Source organism: Strigops habroptila, chromosome 4 (genome assembly GCF_004027225.2).
Source record: "Strigops habroptila isolate Jane chromosome 4, bStrHab1.2.pri, whole genome shotgun sequence".
In the NCBI taxonomy this organism is placed as follows: Eukaryota; Metazoa; Chordata; class Aves; order Psittaciformes; family Psittacidae; genus Strigops; species Strigops habroptila.
Window position 1 is genome coordinate 20486858 of NC_046358.1, and position 15393 is coordinate 20502250.

General features: G+C 42.8%; 1 protein-coding gene across 1 annotated transcript; it reads right to left on the reverse strand.

Moving 5' to 3' along the window:
• Positions 1 to 280: 280 nt before the first annotated feature.
• On the reverse strand, positions 281 to 14171 carry PLD4 (phospholipase D family member 4). The gene is made up of 11 exons (XM_030482173.1): positions 14058 to 14171; positions 10858 to 10947; positions 10041 to 10246; positions 9182 to 9365; positions 7716 to 7836; positions 7237 to 7364; positions 6871 to 7071; positions 6331 to 6470; positions 3634 to 3799; positions 2246 to 2342; positions 281 to 952 (listed from the first exon to the last, which is right to left on the reverse strand). The coding sequence occupies exons 1-11, from the start codon at positions 14058 to 14060 to the stop codon at positions 744 to 746; spliced, it is 1545 nt and encodes a 514-aa protein (XP_030338033.1). The 5' UTR covers positions 14061 to 14171; the 3' UTR covers positions 281 to 743.
• Between the last annotated feature and the right edge of the window lie 1222 nt (positions 14172 to 15393).

Genomic DNA, 15393 nt, shown 5'->3' on the forward strand with positions numbered 1-15393 from the left:
GCCCACAGCGTAGGTGGGATGCCTTTGCCACCCCAGCACTCGCGCAGCAGCTTCGCCCCGCTTTCCCCATCCCATTTGCTGCCTGAGGCCAATATACAGATATCCAAGCATCCCCAGACACTTAGGACTCCAGGACAGCTGAGCTGGAGACTGCCTCCAAGATTTACATCACAGGTTCTTAATTCTGGCAACTAGCATTAACACTCGAATACAGGTACCCCTAATTCCTAAATGCTTTTAAAAATCTGCCCTCACTATTGTAGGTGATTACTTATATGGCTCAAAATCTTAAAGTGGCCAGGAGTTCATTAAAAATATGATTAAATGCATATAAGCAAATACTGTTAATAGAACATTAAGGTTGAAGTATATAGCTTCCTAAGATAAAATAGCACAGCAGTCTGCGTCTCTGATGTACTAAGATCTGGTTGTATCGTCCATGTTTGCTTTAATATCAGATAGCTTGTCATGTAACACTGTATGAATTTCATTACTCTGGGATGAGGTAATCACACAAGAAAGGAAGTGTCACACTGACTAATGGCTTTGCAGGTAGAGTCAACTATGAGAAGTCCTCATCTCATCAATGTGGACACCATGAGGAAGCGATTTTTTTGACAGAGACATAAGAAAGATAACTCCCTGTTTTGCACAGGGAACAAGATTCAAGTTTTGGGTTTTTTGTTTTTTGGGTTTTTTTTTTTGTTTGTTTGTTTTATTTTAAATCTATGTTTCAATTCACTTCAAAGTCTGCCTCTCCAGTTACAGTCTTTCTGTCCCTGCACATCCTCCACATTCACTGCATATTTGGAATTCCAGTCTCGCTCAAAAAGATGTTTTAATTGTTCCTGGATAGGCAGTTGCCTTCTTTGCAGGTTGGTTGAATTCTGTTTTATAATTAGTCCCACGCCAGCAGTGTTAATGAAGTAATCTTCTGACCAATTGGAAGTCCCTATGCAATGAAAAAGTATCTAATTAGAAAACATCAATTTCCCAGTGTTCTGTTTGATCCCCATGCTTAAGTCCACAGTTGCCCAGGTTTGCTGATTTGCTGTACAACTGCAAATCTCATTAGGACCAATAGAGCAGCAAAAATCAGGTCACCTCCTTCTTATTCCGGACCTCAGGTTTTGGAAAGTGAGTACTAACTGCAACCCTGAAGCTTCATAACCTTCTGATTCCTTATAGCCTGTGATAGAGATGCCCAAATCTAATCATTATAAATATGTGAATAGAGTGCTACATTTAGGTATTAAGAGAGGCAAAAGTCAGTGCTTGATATGGGTTTCTGTGTTTAAAGAAAAACAATCCTTAATGGACTTAATTCTCTTTACTTGTTAAAGGAAAACAAGAGGAGAAACTGGACCCTTGATCAATAAAACCTTGAGAGCTTCTCTGAGCTCAGCACGCAATGCCTGCTTTTAAACCAGGCAAAGCTGGGAATCCAGCAGCAGACATTGTCTAGGGCTCTCTCCAAAGCTACTGTAATTCAGTAAATCAAATACTGTGGAAGAAACACACATTTTATCACTTAGCACTTTTCCTGGTGTTTGTCTTAGCTAGAAAAATCTACCGTCAATTCCGGAAGGTGCTTAGCCATGCAAATGGATTATCTGCATATCTGTCTTCAAAAGACAATTCAGTAAGAAACAAGTCCTATTAAAGGCAATTGGAGCTGCAAGTGCTCAACCCGTTGGAAGATTAGGCTATTTGCTGGTTTGCATTGCTTGTAGGATGAGCTGACTGAAATGACAGAACCCTTTCACATTCCCTTTCTTGAGATACTAACAAGAGAGTAAAAAATAAACATAATTCTGGCTTTCAGGAATTGAGCAGCAATTGACAATTCTGTTTTCTCATTTCCTTTCCTAGAGTTCTGTTCAACAAACAGTGCGTGGAATTAATTCCTCCCAGCAATTTAGTTTTATTAAAGCACAACATTATATACTAGAGCATTAGCTATCACTGCATCATTCTGAGCACACAGTCTGTGAAATTCCTACTGTGCTTGTCACAAGCTGTGCACTCAGACTTGTCATCCTCTGTCTTAATGGTTCACAGTCATATGAAATAATCTCTTACTGAACTTGACCTACATTATTGTCTCCCCTTCACATCTCTACTTCTTTACCCAGGGCAGACTGCTTTACATAGCAAAATGGGGTCTTTTTTGATATTGCAGCCCATCCTATCTCAGCCTCAATCATATAGATCTAAATATACTCTAAGTGTTTGGAATACATACCAATATAGGCTACTTTATCAGTGACCATATATTTGTTGTGGTTCACTCTCCCATGAGGAATATTTGTGTGATTCATAACTGGAACAATGAAGAGTTTCTGGAGAGAGAGAAATTAAAAATATAAATAGAAATACTACAGTGAGGAACAGACTGCATGATTGGACAACGCAGATTTTCTATATTTGCAAAGAATAGAATAGTACAGAAAGAACAGAATAGTCCACACACTGTTATTAAATGTACCATAAAAGAGATTTTACTCTTATCCAACAGAACTAACAAATAGTACTTCCACTATACATGAAATTGGATAAGCAATTGAGATCAGATAAGGATAATGTTTGCTTCACAATATTCCATTAGTGGCACAGCTATTATCATTACAGGGCGGACAATTAAATGCAGTTTTAGGCAGCTGTTTAATAGATCTGCATTTACCACTGATTGCTGCTCTTATTTTGTGCTAGAATGGGCTGATCACAGACACAAGGGGTATTACAGGCAACAATAATGCCTAACTTTTTGTGTTAACTCTTACCAAACTCTGCTTTTTGTTGTTTGTTTCTTTTTTCCTTTTGGAAAAAACATTTCACCTTAGTTCTGTGACTTCTCTCTACCATGGTAACTGCATCTTGTTGGGAGCTTCCACACCACCCCCCTCCACTTGATGCACTCCAGCCTAGTGCCTGTGGCCCATATGTAATGCCTAGTGTTCACAAATGGGTCCATTTGTATAGGCAGTCAGCAGAGACCTCAATTGTAAAAACTGACAGTAATTAGACCCATTTAAGATACTTAATACAGGAAAAGGTCTATGAAAAGAGCACTAGGTTGTCATATAGGCTGTTACTGTCATGGTGCTCAGCAAAAGCAACTGCCCGGATAATCATAGAATCACAGAACGGCTTGGGTTGGAAGGGGCCTTAAAGCTCATCCAGTTCCAACCCCCATGCCATGGGCAGGGGCACCTTCCACTAGACCAGGCTGCTCAAAGCCCCATCCAACCTGGCCTTGAACACTTCCAGGGATGAGGCAGCCACAACTTCTCTGGGCAGCCTGTTCCAGTGTCTCACCACCCTCATAGTAAAGAATTTCTTCCTAATATCTAATCTGGATCCATCCTCTTTCAGCTTAAAGCCATTACCACTTGTCACAAGTGCTGCAGCTAGGCACATCCCTTGATATCACTAGTAGCTTGCAATAACTGCTTCATCAAGATTATCCCATGGGCCTTATTTTCTCAAGGACCCGAAACAATCACTGCAACAATGGACAATCTGCTTCTCTAAAACCTGATACTTGCATACACAACTGGCAGCTAGACTCAAAAATCAGTGGGAGGCCTGTATCCTCAAGCTGTCTTTCCAAAATCAGGTTTCTTATCGTACCACGCCGACACTGATGTGGACATGTGGGTTGTTGAGAGCACGCAGGGACCTCAGATAGTGGAGCATGGCTGGGTCAGAGTGGGTCCAGCAGCTGACCAGAAGCCGAATTTGTACTCTGTATTCGAAAGCTGCACGTCTCAGAGCATCGTCGATGGCTGGCCAGTACCTAGAGAAAAGTAGGTGGGTGGAAAAGGGATATTTTTGAAACAGTTCAGTAAAAAGCTGTGACAATAAACTGATAACACAAGTGACACTGTGCACAGGTGGGATCTCTGATGTCTAGCAAGAGGAGCACTTGTGCCTTCACTTGGAGTGTAAGATTTCTGCCTTCTACCCAGCCAGTTCTTTTCGCAGTGCATTTTGAGACTTCCAGTCTCTACCAAATTAGGTTGAAAATTATCAAGAAGTTTACAGCTTAGTAAAGCACATCTACACACTACACACACAGCATGGTGCCATCATGCTCATCTCATTAGGAAACTAAAAACAACAATAGCAACTCCAATGTAAAGCCAGATCATACAGCACGAAGTAAAAAGGACAGCACAGAGCCTAGAGGAAAGCTTAAAAGACACTTTGTAAAATGTGGCCATTTCAGGATCCTGGAGACTGTTTCTAGTGTCTGCAGTAGTCCTGTGCCATCAGCCAGTGTGGACAGGCTCTATCCCTCCCCATCCCTCCTTGTCCTCTTTAATATGATGTGTGCCCCCAGGGTAACAGACACAGCTGTGCTCTCATGAACACGGGGCTGTCCATTTCCATGAAACTTGTTTTGGCAGTAGCTTAGGGGAAAATTTTTAACACCCTTCACCCAACTACACAACACTAAGCGCTGGACAATGTACATCCCAAGACTAGTAACTCCAAATGGCCACATAGGATCTTCATTCTGTAGATCCTAAAAAGTGCTGCACAGAGGAAGGCAAGCATCTTTAGTACAGATTGGAGGACTAATACAGAGAGGTCCAGCACTTGCTCACAGTCCCATGAGCAATGATTACTTAATTTGCCTAACTTATTCCTTGAGTCTCATGTACAAAGCCCTGAATTCTCTAATCCTCCATTGCACATTGTCCTATCACAATCAACAGACTGGCCATGTGCTTTCAGGGTCAGGTTGTCTTGTAGATCCTGAAAAACTCAAAGAAACATTATATTTAGACATCCTATTTTTTAACAGTTTCCATTTTTTAAATATATCAGGTTTGAGTTGATTAACACTCAGGCATTAAGACAGCAGCTTTGTTCCTTCTGCCTCAGCTGCTGGAGGAACCTAACCTGAACTAATCAGCCTCAATTCATTGCGCTACAGCTGGTTGCTGTGGAGATAGCCTGAGGCCCCGCACTGCTTTCCCTAGGCCTTTCAAAATCTTTTTTGCATCTGATCAGGCCCTAGATGTCACGAATGGAGGATTAAGGCTTCAGATGAAGAATGAGGAGTATTAACACACTCATTCCTAAAGGGAAAAGAGACTTTCTGTGAACCTATTCTTAGCTAATAGCAGGAGATGAGAAACCCAGAGATTCAACTGTACAACATTGAAACCAAAAATCCTCAAAGTTGTTTGATTTATAAAAAGTATCCTCCAAGTGGAAGCTCGTCTTTGAGATTTGTTTCAAGGACAGTGGAATTATCTGTGTCTGTCTATTATCCTTCCTGCTAACACACACATGCCCAGGTGAACAACAGAGGAACAACAGAGGCTTTATACTGTCATGCCACAGGACATGAGGCATGGTATAATTCTGGCTAAATGGAAAGCTAGAGCTCACCCTGTTCCTTATAAGCCATGTTGTACATAATTATTTTGCCTGAGATTCTTTCTCAGCCAGATTATTTAGACGATTGGAAAACTAAGAAATGTTATAAGCAGATAATACTCAGGACACTTGGTTGCATGTAAACATCCTGATTCAAGCATACCTAAGAGGATTTGGGGTCTTAGGGTTGCCCCGTGACTGACTAACTTTCTGTGTTACTCAGATATGAGCTGATGTACACAGTCTGCATAATTCTGCTGTGACCCGGAAGGTCCACCACACACAACCTGACCAGTCCAGATCACCACTACCACCTTCTTTTTGAGAGCAGCTGCAGGAACTTGGATGTCTTTAGATGGAATTGTAGAAAAAAGGAAAATAAAAGCCCAGAAGTTTTTTTCAGAGACAGTTTCAGCTATCATTGTAGAGGTCAGCAAGGACAGTTAAGAGTCACCCTCTAAACTGTGGGTCAAGTACATCAAACAGGTAGCAGAGACAGAAGTCAAGAGTCTTCAGAAGTAAAGAACTGGAAGAAAGAAATAGGAGCGAAAGAGGGGAACAAATGAATATTTTCCCTGAAAAGCCTGATGTCAGATATCTTTCTGCTGTTCCCATTCTTCTTTCTCTTCATAAAGCTGCTCTGCTGTGTTTTGAAGAGAGCTGTATCCTGATTGTCCCTAATCTGGCACTTCACAGTTTTCTTGCTGTGTGAAGAGCATGGGAGGCTGATTTAAAACACTAGTGAAGCACATGGGCAGTATTGGATACCATCCTTCCTGTAGCATCAGTATTTGCACAGTCCATGAGGCAGTTATGAGTGCAGAGCAAAGCCTCAGTTCTCTCCACTCTGAATACTTTTTCTGCAGAAGCGGGGAAATAATATATTTTTCCTTTAGCAAGGGCAGTCAATCGATTTACTCAAGATTTAAATTGTACCTTTCCGGGTGAATGAAACGGCTGGTAGGGAAATATTCCATAACAGAAACATAGACAAATTTCTGTGCCTCACTGATAATACTGGTTATAGCAAAGAGGTCATCAGTGCGACCTTCTGGACAAAATGCTGGAGGAGAAGCCTGAAAAGAAGAAAACACACAGGTCAGTGATTTCATCCTTTTTTTCTGTCAGATTCTGTGAGTCGTATATAGTCAGATCTGTTCAGTTTTCATTACAATAGCATGAAGCACTTGAGGTGGATCACTGTCTTTCCTCATGCCTTACATGACCTGATGGGTCAGATACTTACAGATATATTGAGCCCACAGGTGATTAAAGAAGACATGCACCCCATTTTTGCCATACTACCTGATGGACAAACCTGGGTCAGCCCTTATTCGTTCAGCAGTTCCAGACAAAGCTGTTGAATTAATTATTATCCAACTGGAACACAAGTAACTGAGGACTGCTGAAGAAAATTTTATGGCCTATGTTTAAATATATTTCACAGTCTATCTTGATACTTTTAAACATACTTACAGAAAAATAGGCTTTTGTCAAGATTCCATTGAATTCTACTTCCAGAGGCTGATGCTTGTTAATGTGGGTAGAATAATTAAGAGGCCAAGGGAATGGGATGGTAGCATTAGGATGTCCAAGATCCCAGTAAGTACTAAATGTTTTCCAGAGGTCTTTGGCCAAGCAGCTGCAGTTGTATATCACAGCACCAAATTCTTTCACCTACAAAGAGAGCAAGTTATGTCACAGCCACAGAAAGAGCCACCTCCAAGGGTTTATTTGCTGTTTCTCCCACTTGATCAGTATTTTACATCATGATGTTCCTCTGTTGTGTGCTAGCACATGAATTTTCCCCCAGATTTTTGAATATTCAGCAGCAGAGCTTACCTGAGATAAAGATCTCCAGTCCATATTTGCACTACCAATATATATGTGTTTCATGTCTACAATCCAGAATTTGCTGTGCAACACTCCTCCTGCCAAATGTCCAAAATCAATCTTCTTAACATGAGCCCCTGAAAAAAGGTGGGGAGAGAAAAAAGAGTTTAGACACAGGTGGAGATAGTAATCTGTAATGCTCCCCTGATAGCCAGAACATGTCTGGATGTCTAATACTTGCAGCCACTAATAACTACCAAAATTCACAAGCACTCATTCCTGGGAACTTGCAAAAATACACAAAATGTGAACTTTCGGAAAAATCCTTCAGGGCATGACAACATACACAAAAATCATGAGCTAGTGAACACATAGCGCTTGTCCTACGAACCCACTTGAACACCATGCCAGAATAGGCCCTGGAGACCAGTTTCTCTCAGATACCCTATTGCAATACTGAAGTTCTAAGTGCTTCACTGAATAATTACCTTTTTCCTCTAAAATCTCAAGGTCAGTTGAATTAGTAGCCAGAGTTGGCACACTTGCTGCAACACACACAGAGACATTCTCTGCAAGTAGTGTCTCAAATCTCTTCAGAATATCTTCACCCTGCATGGTACATTGTTATTTTTTATATTTTGTTGTAGAACATTTAGTAAGATATACACAAGTACAGTGTTACTAATGGACGCTTTGAAGAAGCCCAACACATGAAAGGTCAGAAATTTCACCTATTTCAGGATTGTTTCAAGTAGAGAAAAAAGGGAACAAAGATTCTGATCCAATCTATGAATCAAAGTTTATTTTCTGTTGTTTAATGCTATTAGAGACAAGATTTAAAAGACCATGAACATCCCAGACTTCAGAGATGAATGCCCCAATGAAGGTCAATTGCTGGATGTTGATGCTCAATAGATACATTGCGTCAGTTCTCCTTGAGAATAAAAATAGCAGAGGCTGTCCTACACTGAGCTGTCCCTTTAGCAGAGACAGGGCTCAGCCTTATATCTGTCACTTTTCCTTCTTCTTCTGTAGAGGAAATGAGTCATCTTACATCAACAGAACCACGTGGGAAGGAAGACAAGTCCCAGAGAGCCCATGAGGGTAAGGAAGATGTGCCAGAAGGGAGGCAGAGGTCTGGCCCACAATAATAAACAGGCCACTATAGGGTCTGTCAGCAAATGGCGTGAGTCCTGACATATGACTAAACTCCATACCTGCCTGAAATAGAGTGGCCTTGTCCCTTCTGCTTTTCAGAACAGTCCTGAGACCCTGTTCAGCATTGCCTGGGAGGCTGCCAGCTGCCACAGGCCAGAAAAGAGCCAAGGGACAATTAAACACGATGGACAGTCACAAGGTGAGCCTGTGCCATGGTCTCTGTCATTTATTTTTGGTGGTGGAGCCAGAGAGGCCCTGCAGAAAGCCTGGCTGCACAGGGTGCCCAGGCAGAGAATGAATGTCCTAAATGGCTGCCCAATGGCATGGTTTAGGAACATCTGCAAAATGGGTGAATGCAGATGCTCTGCCTGTACACAGGGGAGAAGCAGCCTCTGAAGCAGTTAAAAGTCCTGCAGACTTTGCTTCCTGACTCTTTCAGATAGCCAGGGGGAATTGGCATGTTCACTTGTGTATACAGATCCTGCAGGCTCTCTGGCCATGCCACTGGCTGCCCCTACCACAGGCTGACCATCTGCAGGATGAGAGACTGTTTTGAGGCTGACCTCTGGCTGCTCTTAAAACACAGCATAGAAATATTCAGAGAAATGGGCAGAGCCCAGATGGAGTCTAACTTGACCAGAGGAGGAAAGCTGGTGTGCTGCTTCAGACCAGCATGGAAAACCTTTCTGGGTTTGCAGGAAGAGTCTGGAAGACAGACCTCACGGTCAATCTGCTATCTACCACATGTACATAAGACATACAACCGTAAATGTGCTTGTCATTGATTTGCTCCTACCTGCTTGGAAGATGAATCATTGACGTTGATATCCTTCCCAGTAAGAGACCAATAGTAAGAAGCCACATAAATTTTTTCCTGGGCTATATCAAGGAGTCTCATCCAGGCTTTGTACAGGGGTTTGGCTGCAGTGCTATTTATCTCAAAAGGTAAGTCATAAGGAACATTTTCCACCAGTTCAAAGCTGCAATGGCAATTGCATATTGTGAAGCGAGTGACTGTCACTCAAGCAGGAAACCTCTCAAGACATACAGTTGGCCATTTTGGACATCAACCTCAAAAGCAAACAAGCTGAGCTGGACAAACAAGCTGGGACTACTTTCTATCCCCAGTCTTTATAGCCAAGCGTATATCATACATCATAATCCCAAATCCAGCACAATGGCTTATCAGTAGCTGTTCTGAGCATTTTATCTTACCATCCTAAAGATGAGGAGAAAAGTAAACCCTGGGGCTGGATGTCGCTTTGGAACCCTGTCCCTCTGCCAGGACAAACACCCACTGCTCCCTCTGGCCTCTGAAAGAAGGTGAGCTCAGTAGAGGCTGCTCTGCCCGCTGGTCGCTCTGCTGCCTCCCACCACTGCTGCAAAGGGAGGATTGCTGGAGATGGTGGAGATGCAACGAAGCTGTGCTGAACATACAAGCACAGGACCAGTCATGGAGCAGCAATACTGCCCCTACTGCCCCTCCTAACAGGCAACTACTAATGTCCCAATGCCTAAATAAACCCCCAAATTAACAGTACTTTTTCACTTATTATAGAATGGGGAGAGAACAAAAGCCATGATGATACTGTCAGCATTGTAACTATTCTTCCACTTGGTGATTACTTCTCCATGTGCCATCAAGCCTGGCTTACCTGCAGGAGTCATTTGATCTATTGGTGTCCTCCTCAATTATTGTGGTTCCTGGGAGATCTCCATAGAGTTCTTCTTTCTCCTTCATCTCTTTGTAAATGTTGACAACTGCTTTTTCTCTGTTAGGATCAACTGTGCTTTCCACTTTCATGAAGTAAACAGCCAAGACAACAAGACCAAGTATCAAAATTGCCCCTAAGATTTGAAACTAGAACAGATTGCAAATAGGATAAGATTTAAGTGATCACCGAGTCACTGATACAACAGCTAATGGATGACTACCTGTTGCAGGTGAGTAACTCACAATCTTTGAATAGTAGTTCTGCTTTCAGCTACTGGCAGACAGCACTCTTAGGTACACCACTGAAAATGAGGATCACAAGCTACATAGGAGTTGGTTTATGTGAGGATTGAGATTTTAGTTTTGGTTTAATTTTTCCTGTGCCAACATACCAAAAACTTGTTTTTTTTCCCAAACTTTATGATTAATTTGACATTTATTGGCTTTATTTTAGCACAAGACAAATGGGTGTTCAACAAAAACTCTATGAAAACGAAAACAGGGAAATCCATAACACACTGTCCAGAGCCAAGGCTGCAGGATTAGATTCCACATTAGTCCCTCTCGGCAAGGTTTGATCAGTCTACTGAATAAATCAATGAGAGTTGTGTCACTCACTTGTTTACAAACAAGAATAAAACCTACATGGATTTCTAAAATGGGCAATAAAATCATTCCTCTTGATCTGTTATTTCTTTTCAGAAATGCCAGTGTAATCTCAGCTCTGGTAAGCAAATGTAGTGTTTCCCAATAATTACCGTTTTCACGTCTTTTTGATTGTTCACGCTTAATTTCATATTGGAGGACTCATTAAACATCAGGGATGTTTTTAATGCTTTTTTCACAATCTGAAAAACAGAAATGCATGGAAGGGGAAAAATAAAGCTTTATGGCAACATTTGTAAAAAGCCAATTACAGACTAAAAATGCAGGTTAGTGCCATTGCTTTATACAGTGCTCTGAGATTTAAGAATGGATCTGTGCAACATCCTCACTGTATTATGGGTCTTGAGTGACATTAACAGATTCCAAAGGGAGAGGGAGAGACAGCTCCCTGTGCTTTTTCACTGGTGCTGTCTACGCACAAAAATCACTTCAGTAATTAATGTGTAACCAACTGCATCGCTGGTCTTCAAGTTATCCTTCAACACCCACTTTTGTCCTGTTGCAAACTAACGTATTTGCCAACAAGCGATAATTAAGTGCAGGAGCTGTGGGTGATAGCATGCAGTATCAATGTCATCCTCTGTGTGACTCTATTAGGCTCCTGCTCTCTTCCTATGCCTGTGAGTTGTCTGCAATGCCTGTGCCACATCCAGAAGCGATTTTGTTAAGGGGATGGGGACCAGGCCAAAATAGAAACTCCTCTTCACCCCTGTTGCAACTGTGACCCTAGAAAATAAGTTAACTTCTTTTCCTCCTCAGACAATATTGCTCCAATCTTGTGTTATCACCAGCAGAGGCAACCACAGAACAAAGTACCAAAATATGGCAAAACTCAAAGCAGATAGTAGGACAGGGGTAGATGGCCACTTGCCTATTTTGCCTTCTCAAAAGGTCTTCAAGAACTTCACACATGCCCAATAGCTCATGAATCATCCCTGCATCAGCAGAGGTGAATTTACCCCATAGTAGCCAGCTGTCATTTAGAATTGTAGGACCATAGAAAGGTTAAGGTTGGAAAGGACCATAAGATCATGCAGTGCCAACTCCCCTGCCATAGGCAGGGGCACGTTCCATTAGACCTGGACATTTTTCATGCTTAGAAGCAAGAAGCACATCCTGGGATATGATAGATTTCAAAAAGTGCTACCAGATGATATCACCATCTGCCCAGTCCCCAGATTACCACTTCCTATGCGTGAGCTGCTGGGCATTCGTAGCCAGAAGGATAAACATGCTGTCATGGTATCACATATGCAGTTGCAGTGTGACAACGGAGCATATGTGGTGGGTGGCCACACTCAAACAAGTTTTAGGTAAGGAGGATCCTGCCAGGCTTGTCCTATCCATCTTGCCCTATGTTCACAGCTATTGTCACCTGAATTGGATGGGCTCATGGTGTCTGTCTTCCCAGATGCGTAAGGCAGCATGGCCACACATGTCCATGCTGCATCCAACTCCTGCCTACTCCACCTTTCTGTATGGATGCTGTGACCGCATGGAACAAGCAGGAGTTGGACACTGCAGTGACATAACGCCAAAGGCTTCTTGTGGGACCCAACTCACAAAGAACTAGTGTGACTGAACCAAAGAGGTGGAGGATGTCTTGGGAGACAAGGGAGGTGGGTCTGAAACAATGACTTGGGGAATGCAGAGAGGGATTTGAAAAGAGAGGACCCAAGGCAGAGGGACAGGCAAGGGAGAATAAGAAAGTTAAGAGGAAATAAGAGAGGAAGAAACAAAGGTATCAACAGTCATGCTAAAAAGCATGCTAGAGCTGCAGAGATGAAAGCTAAGTTTCCGTTTCAGAGCCTGCTTGTTGTTGTTATCAGCTGTAATCACCACAGTGGTACCTTCTTTCTAAGGCAGTTTTACTCGCACTGTTCACTAGCACTTCTTTTGCTGCCCCCAGATTCAGATGCAAGCTTTTACACTAGAAATAGTTATAAATGCAGGCAGGGGAACACCTACCCTCCCAGCCCCCGAGGAACAGAGCTGGTGCCAGCAGTGCCAGACGGTTGGCCATTCCCTGGTGAATATCAGGTCCCCACGCCCCTGAAATCCCAGCTCATGTTAAGCACAGTACAGAGATGCAGCGTCTTACCCCAAGAGCTTACAGCCCAAGCAGAGAGGGGGAATATAACACATACCACGCAGACAGCAACACACATCGTTCCCCCACCTCGAGAGGAAGTGGTCAAATACCAACCCAGTAAACTTAGTGGGTTTTCTAAGGAAGAAAGAGGAAAAGAGCAGATGCTGAGGAATTTGGTAGGAAACTGAGGCAAAGGGGTTTTTAAGGAAGAGGAGAAAGGCAGCTGAAAAACAGCTTCAGCCTCGGCCAGGAGCACTCAGTGAGGTTGCAGGTCACACTCCACAGCTCACAGCTTTGGCAGCAGTTGCCCCCACCAGCCCCTCTGGCTGCCCCGGGCAGTTCTCATCACAGAACCAGAACCTGAGAGGTGTCACCTTGTCCCTCTGGCCCCCAAAGCTAAAGTGCTCCCCACAGTACAATCAGTGACCCAAGCAGGATCTTGGTAAGGAGCTGCAGCTGCAGGGGCATTTACAGCCATTTGATGGCTTCAGAAGGAAGCAGCTTCTGAGAAACAACTTGTTTCAGTTCTCTTTTCCAGCAACAGTTACAAAATGGCTTCAAAAAGCAGCAGTTCTTATAAAAATATGAAAGCGAACAGATCTCATATGTGCCGCAATGAAATCATGTACCACAATCATAGAATCATGTATCATTTGGTTCAAAGTGCTTCTTGGTGTCTTTGACTGGTAATGGGTTAGATTCCCAGCTGCCCTACAGAAGTCATGAGAACTGCACTAAAATATGAAGTTTAACTTTCAAGAAAGAAAACAGCACAGACTCAACCAGAATGCTTAAGAATAATATTGTAGCTGGTCAGTAATTAACTGTGGCTTCCTCAAAGCTTTCAGAGCTTTACCAGCTGCCAATTTCAATGACTAAAGTTTATCCAAGAGCAATAAATACAAGCATTGTTTAGCATTGCTTCACAGACTGGAACACAATCTAATACCACAATCTGCTGAGTGCACACAGGAGACTTGTTCATAACATTAAAGCTGCTTTTCCCCTGCCTCCTAAATATCATTTGGTACTTCTTTTCTCCACCAGCATCAACCTGTTTCACATTTTGGATTTCAAACACAAGGAGATGAGACTTAATTATACAAAACCCTCCCCAAAAGCTGCTTGAAGCTCCCCAGATGAACAAAGCGCTCTCAGATGAACCCCCAGTGCTCTCAAGATGATGGCAAATATACTTACCATCCTGGAAGACTTCCTCCTGTCCAGATCCCCTACTGCAGTCTAATGTTACTCCAACTCTGCTTACAAGAAGCAGCGCACATGCTTTTCACCAGCAGATTTATTTGGGGTTCTTCTGTTTTTTCCTCTTCCTTCTGCAGATTACTTCCTCTTAAACACTGAGTTTCACAACAGGCACTGACAGTTAAGAGTCTCAAGTTATCATCTAGTTGTTGTGATCCAGTTCTTAGGCTCCAGGTCCTGATCTTCACCTGTCTGGCGTAACTTTATGCAGTCCCTGATCTGGTCCAAACTCTGTTGAATGGCTAAGTTCCGGCTGCCCCCAGTGGTCTAACATCAGTCTAGATCAGCACTAGAAGACAGTGGTTGAAAGGACTGCTCAGCTTTAGTGCAGTTGGCATCCCAGACATGCCACTATTCTCACTGCTTCATTCTTGAACTACTAGAAGCTTCATTTTAAACAACCAGACAAACCAACTCTCCAAACCCATCTCCCTACCCAGTTCCTCTTGAAAGCGCTCTCCTGCCCAGTCATCCTTGGACAAATGTAAGGGAGCAAACTACCTCTGCTGAAATAATACAGCTTTTGACTTATACAAATGGTGTTTGGAATTTGCAGTGACACAGCTGAGGGGGAAGGTTACATGCAATATTGAGTTTGAGGCAGCTTCTAAGAATTACGTCTTCAGTAAAAATCCAAAGGCTGCACTTCAGCCAACGCAACTCAATATGGCAATGCTGCTGTTATTCTCCAGGCAGTCCCTTCATCCTATCAAACCAAAGAATGCAATTCCCTAGTTCAATACCTGAGGAAGGCTGCTCTAAGGGGGAGAAAAAATGGAGAGATACCTGAGGACTAATAATGTTCACGAGGCTTTATCATACTTTATATTAAGCTGCTTAAGATGGAAAAGCTAAGAGGAGCCAGAGGATAAGTCAGGTACCGCAGAAAGAGGCCTTTCTCTGGGAAGCTGAATGTGTCATGAATCCTCTGCTTCCCTTGGGACTAAACCCCACATTTTTAAAAAGGGAAAAAAGGAGGAACCAAGGACCACCAGGGCAAGGGGTGAGGAACTAGATGATCTTTAAGGTCCCTTCCAATGCAAACCGTTGTAAGATTCTATGAAAACACAAGCAGTAACTCAAACGCCAAAAATGAAGGAAAAGAAGATGGTGGAGCAGATAGGATGCCTGTCTGACCAGCCACCTCTACCCTGAATTTACTGCTGTGCACAGATTGCCTATCACTGGGGCTATCCCAAATCTCTGTTAAAACAGGGCTTAAAAACAAGGCAAATGCTACCGCCATCCCTTTAGACTCCAGTTACCAGAAAGC